The 6788-nt window shown below is 44.4% G+C and overlaps 1 protein-coding gene across 1 annotated transcript; it reads left to right on the plus strand.

Moving 5' to 3' along the window:
* The first annotated feature begins 1495 nt into the window (after positions 1-1495).
* TMEM215 (transmembrane protein 215) lies at positions 1496-6111 on the plus strand. The gene has a single exon (XM_059657115.1). The coding sequence runs from the start codon at positions 2014-2016 to the stop codon at positions 2719-2721; it is 708 nt and encodes a 235-aa protein (XP_059513098.1). The 5' UTR covers positions 1496-2013; the 3' UTR covers positions 2722-6111.
* The last annotated feature ends 677 nt before the right edge of the window (positions 6112-6788 follow it).

Raw genomic sequence — 6788 nt, forward strand, 5'->3', positions numbered from 1 at the left:
AAAGAAGAAATACCACTCATGCTAACTTCATACAAGGGGGCATTATTGAAAGGGTACTGGGAGATCTTACCAGTCTGAAGGGCAGGAAGTACTACTGTCCTGAGGGGGAATCTGGACATTGGCAAGATGTATGCTTTGGCTTGTGCCTACACTGATTGTGGCATAGTATGCAAATATCTATTTCAACCATTTTATGAAAGGGACCACGTAACAAGCACTGTGCTAGGAACGTCACATTCATTTAGTGCTCAGACGGCTCCCTCACATACGTGGTAGTAATAGTATCCTTTTACAGACGAGTCAATGGTTCTCAGACCAATCCAGTCATTTTCCCAAGGACACAAAGAAGGCGGGGAAGGCCTGGATGTCAAAGTTCTTCCCACCAAGGCAGTGCCTTGTATTAAGGAATGTACCCCATACCCTGTTCTGTCCCTCACTATTCCCCATCTACCCCAAATGGGCATCCTGTTGAAGAACCACGACCAAAGCCAGACTTGCCCCTGGGGCCAGAGAATCCATCACCCGCTGCCGTGGGAGGGAGAATGGTTCTGCACACCAGCTTCAGCAAGGGAGGAGAGAACCACCCAAAGCTGGAACTGTAGCGGGGCTGGTCAGCCAGTCCCGCCCAGTCGAGGTTCCCCCTTCTCCTTTGATCAGGGTCTTGGGTGCGACGTGTAAGGACCGGGATCCGACGGCCAGAGCCCTCTTCCCTGGACCCAGCAGATATGGATGGATCCGGGCTCCAAAGTCCGGAGTCCGAAACTGAAAGGCCTGGGGGGAGTCTCTGGTGACTCCACCCAGGGCTGAGCAAAGCCTGGCACCCACCCCTCACCATGAACTCGGCCTGGGCGCCGGTCCTGGGCGCCCGTCCAGGTCTCAGCCCGCTCCGCGGCGGGCGCGCTGTTGAGCACCGCTCGCTGCTACCCAGCGCCTGGACCGAGAGCAGCAAGGCACCTGGAGGTGTGCCGCCTCCGAGCACATCCTTAGAGTCCTAGACTCTAGGTGCTAGAGCCTTGAGGTTGAGAGAGGAGCCACCGACAGTCGGGTCGAATCATCCCGATTTGTAACTAAAGAGGGGTCCAGGTGCCGAAAGACATCTCCGGCAGGCAGCTCCGGTCCTCGGAGCCCAGGCTGCCCGGTGGGCGAATAGAGCCGAGTTTCCGAGTTTGCGTCCGGTCAGCAGCAGCCTCGCCCCCCTGGCCCTCCCGGGCACTGAAGTGAGTCAGCCTCCAGCTCAGCCCTCCTGGGCAGCGGAGGGACGAATCCCGGCTGCTCTGAGGATCCGACTGGACCTGGGCAGCCTCTCCCGCTGCTCCTGGGTCTGCCCCCCGCGCGCCCCCACACGTCCCTTTTGTTTCTGAGCTTGCTCTGAAAGTGATGTAACGCGGACAGGCTCGCGCTCGCTGTCCCTCTTTCCCACACTAAGTCCTCCCCCCTCCTTCCCTCCCTCCAACGCCTGGAAGTCCGCGCGCAGAGCCAGCACCGCCGCCGCCAGAGCTTCCAGAGCTTGGGGACCGCGACCCGCACTGTTGGGAAAGACAGGCTTCCACGTCCCACTTCCTGGTTGTCAGGAGGAAAAGCCAGGCTTTCCTCCCAGGAACAAGGGAGAGAGTCGAGGGCACAGCTGCTGTGGAGGTTCCTAAGGAGACTCCGACTGGCTTCATTCCCTGCTCCCAGGAGACTGGAGACAGGAGGAAACCTCAGGTACCTCAGTGACCCCCGCCGGTGGACGTTTATATGAAAGACTGAGGTTAAAATAGTAAAGACACAGACAGACAGGAAGACAGACAGACAGACGGACAAAGAGCAACAGAAACAGGGCAAGAGATAGAGAGAGGCAGAGACCAAGATTGTCAGACAGGTGGAGAGAGACCAAGAGTAAGAGACGGAGTTAGTTGGTGGGTGGGAAGTGGACTTGGGGATTTCTTTTAACCCGCTGTGGTTTCCTCTGTGACGGAAGACAGCGGAGCTGCTCCCTGGCCAGCAAGAAGCCCCAACCTGGATGAGTGAAAGATGCGGCCTGATGACATTAACCCGAGGACGGGGCTGGTGGTGGCCCTGGTCAGTGTCTTCCTGGTCTTTGGCTTCATGTTCACTGTCTCGGGGATGAAAGGAGAGACTCTGGGAAACATACCCCTCCTGGCCATCGGACCAGCCATCTGCCTGCCAGGCATCGCGGCCATTGCCCTGGCCAGGAAAACTGAGGGGTGCACCAAGTGGCCCGAAAATGAGCTGCTCTGGGTCCGAAAGTTGCCCTGCTTCCGGAAACCCAAGGACAAGGAGGTGGTGGAGCTGCTGAGGACCCCTTCGGACCTGGAGTCAGGCAAGGGAAGCTCCGATGAGCTGGCTAAGAAGGCAGGCCTCCGGGGGAAGCTGCCCTCCCAGGGGCAGGCCGAGGTGCCTGTGGCCAGCTCTATCACTACTCCCACCCCCACGGAAGAAGGAGAATGCCAGAGCCTGGTCCGGAGCGGGCAGCAGGAGGAGACGTCCAGATGCCTGGACGGCTACCGTCCCTCCGGCAGTTCCCTCACCTACAGTGCCTTGGGTGCCACGTGCTCAGCCGGGGACAGGTCCGAGTGCCCCGAGCCGGAGGACAGCATCTTCTTTGTGCCCCAGGACAGTATCATCGTTTGCTCCTACAAGCAGAACAGTCCCTATGACAGATACTGTTGTTACATCAATCAGAGCCAAGGCAGGTGGGGCCACGAGACGATAGTCTAAGCCTTGCATACAAGGGTCGCCGTGCTGATAGAAACATGACTACACTCAGCTCCCGATGGAAGGAAACTGCCCGCTCCAACAGCCTTCACACTGTTAGAGACTGACCTGGTATGTGATGGGTGTGCCAACGTCTGGTGCCTGAGAGCCATGTAAATAGGCATGTTGGGGACACATTTTAGGGAGGGGTGGTGAGTGTTAAGGACACTGGAAGAGGCAATGGGTAGGAGAGGAAGCAGTTCCGGTTACTTTTTAACAATTTAAACTATGTTGGATGTTTTGTAAATAACCCAACAAGTGCCACTCAGTACCTGCTGAAAGCAAGGCAAATCTTGAGTGGGCTGCAAAAAAAAAACCCCGGCTATTCATAGGGACCCGGAGTTGCTTTAGGTCTGAAAAAGATTGAAAGAAGAAAAAAACAATGCTTCATTATAAGAAATAATTTTCTATTGAAAGCCTTTCACACTTAGTATTTGTTAAAAGAAGAAAAAATCAGGACAGAAAAGCTGCATCCCTCCTTAGGTAGGATGGTTTCTGGAGAAAGGAGAGTTAAAGACAGTTGAATTATGTCATTGAGTTTTATGATATCTTATGACAAGATCAGGAATTTCAAATAAAGTAAAGTAAATGTGACCGGCTATGTGAAAAACTAACATTTTTAGATGGCTATGTTACTTATTAAATTCTTCACTTAAAGTGACTTCCTGGTCTTTATCTGAAGTGTTTTCTAACATTTACTATCATTCATGTATAATTTCTTCATCAGGTGCAAAATGACTTAATGTAATATTTTCATAGATCAGAAATTGTTTTCATCCAGTCAAAATGGATTCTGCATATGTATACAAGTGTCTTTAACATTTTGGGAAAACATGTACTGGTGATTACTACTCTTATATATGCCTTTTCAAATCTAAAGACTGTGAAGTCAATACCTTAGTCTTGAACTTTATGCAGAATTTATATGACATGCAATGATTAAACTTCTGGAAATATCAGAAATGTCATTATTTGTACTTTTGTTCAGCATTCCCAAAGACAGTAAATGCCAATGAAATGAGAGTTAATCTACTAGGATTAACCAAAGCCCTGTTTTTATTAAGTTCATCTGATCAGTAAACATTACATGGCAAAGGTCTGCTTTATTTCATGTTTAATTTTTTGCTGCTGAGGAAAAAAATCACAATGGGGCCCTAAAAAGTATTTCCTCTTTCATTTGATCAACTGTAATAGACAAGAGGTCAATCAGCCAGAATAGTATCTGATCCAGTTGAAGAGAAATATTGAGTTATATATAGAAATGGTGGTATATTTAATCTTGAAGATCAGAATAATTTTGCACCCTTTAAGGAATGATGATTTCTTTTTAAATGTCAGATAGTTTCAGGCACTTTTTGCCAAAAGGGGAATTGAGGACAAAAAGTTTGGGTATATCTCTTTGTGTATTTCAGGTCCAACTCTGTAATTCTCTAAGTATGGCAATTATTCTTGTTTTTAAACATCATGCACTTAAAAATCACAATTTTCTAGTCAAATGCAACATCAAAAGTATGTAATTGTTTTTTGATAGGGTTTAAATGTCAGCAAATGCGGTCGGTGATCCTGGGCAAATTTTATCTTCTCACACCTCAGTTCCCTGAGAAGGAAGGAGTGGGACTGACTGACGCTAGGTTACCTCTTAGTTCATTCCCAGGTTGAATATCCTATGGCGTTGTGGCAAAGGCACTTTATATATTGCCAAGAAATGAGTTACAGCAAAATGCAGGCCAAAGTTATGCAATTCATGATTACTAATATGTGACATGGATTGAATTCTTGCTACTACTAAAAAGAATTTTGTAAATGTGTGAAAGCAGATTTGTTTTATTACCAAATATTTTTTTATTCAGCAAAATACATTTCTGGGAATAAAATGAAGATATTCAGAGTATAATATTTTTGAGGAGAAATTTTTAAATATTGGATCCCTAAGTAATCTAACACATACCCTTACACTAAATGTAATTTACTTTGGATTTGGCAGGGAGGGAAAATAGTTTCCTAAAATCACAATACCTCTTGATAATTCGGATGCATTTTGAAAGAGGGAAATGATATGCTGAAGGAGGTGAAACTGTGTCTTGATTCCAAAGTGTAAATTCAGCCAAGATACCCAAGCTGGAGCATATTTAGACAATTGTTTCAAGACTTAGTCTCTATTGCAATTACCGTGGTAAACAAAATTCAGATAGAGTTCAGTTCAGGCTCTCTTCCAAACCTTACTAACCAGTTCCTTTGAAAGTGTTTTCAATTCTATGGATCTTAATACCCATTGATCTGTCAAATGTGGGAAGAAATATTTATTCTTTTAAATGTGTTTTCCCTTTTGATAATATCCAACCTCTGATTGTTTATTAATATCTCCCCTCTACACCTACAGCATCATTTATTTGGTGAACTCACTGTTACTATTCTTTTATAACATTGAAGAAAATATTTTTGAAAATCCATAGTCCCACTATCCTAATAGAACTATAGTATTTCCATTTTAGCATATTATCTTCCAGGCCTCCTCCATATGCATATGCATATGCATATGCACCTTACCTATTATAATCATGTGTTTTTCTTTAATATTTTCATTATATCCTAAGTATGTTTTCATGTTTTTATGCAGTGTCTCTAATTATCATTTAACAATTGTGTAATATGCCATTTAGTGATGTACCATGATTTATCATGCCATACCTTATTGCTAGTCAGATACCGTGTTTTATGGATGGTTTCATATGGATTTTTTTTTCTGTTGTTTGGTAACACGGCTACGTTATTTGTTATTTGCCCACAGAGGTAAAAATTTACAATTGAAAAAGCTGTATCTTTATAGATGAGAATGAGGGGGCAGAAATGTGTAAATGGATAAAACACTCAATATTGTTGGTTTCCTCTTCACTCATGTAGATGCAAGATGTAGGGTAAGAAACAAAATTATGCTTCTTCAAAAGAGTCCCCCATTGGGACCAGAGCCAGTATTTTTAAGAGTAAGTATAAGATGAGACCTTTCCCCAGTCAAGATATCACCAATTTGTATCTCAAAATCAGATTACAGTGGTGTCCATCTTCAAGAGCTTAAGGTTGAATAAACAAAATGAAAATAAAAGTAGATAATAATAAGTACTTTGTAATATTTCAAAAGCATTTTCTTAAAGTATCTCACCATATATTTTATACTTAATATGTATGTAAATTGTTATCTATTAGTGACTTACAACTGAACTAGAATTTCAGGAATTCAATAGACTCTACCCATGAGTTTTCTATGTTTCTGTTCCTCACTGGAAAAATTAAACTGAAGATGGAGATGTGGACAAATGCTTGCCTCAACCAAATATCTCAATAAAGGACTGAATTCCACTCAGCCTCTTGTCCAGATAATATAAAATCACATAAACACAATTAAATCAGAGATCACTTACTTGATTTATCACTGCCCACCACAGAGTCCTCACTCCATGGACACCCAAAAGAAAGAAGTTTATACGTGATTCTGTCCAGATACACAAATAGGAGGGCACCGACATTAATCTCCATAGTCTAGCAAGTTATTCCTGGACCGGACCCTTGTTAGGGATTCTTTCTTTACTTTTTCCTTTATTCCTCCTCCTGGCCCCACGTTAGAGCCTGCAACCTCAGTGTCCCCAGTGACAGCACAGGCCTTTCCATGCTTTACTCCTAATAATACAGTTACAAAATTGGCTGGTTACAAAATAGATATAAAGCTATTAAACATCTTTTTGCTATTCTTTAACAAATCCATCCCTAGAAAGTTAAATATAACGACATTTTTGTAGTTAATCACTTTCTTATTCTTCATGGTAATGAACCATTGTATGTGAGACAGGTAGTTCTTCAGTCTGAGGCAAGACCACATTTGTTTAGAAGAATTAGGCTTTTGAAAATCACCTGCCTGTAATTCAACATGAAACTATGAACAATTACCTTCTATGTAAGTGATGAGATCATCGCACCTACTCAAAAAAGACCACCTGCCCCTCCCACCCTCTGCAGTAGCTTCTCGGCTCTTCCATGAC

The sequence above is a fragment of the Myotis daubentonii genome, chromosome 11, assembly GCF_963259705.1.
Source record: "Myotis daubentonii chromosome 11, mMyoDau2.1, whole genome shotgun sequence".
NCBI lineage: Eukaryota > Metazoa > Chordata > Mammalia > Chiroptera > Vespertilionidae > Myotis > Myotis daubentonii.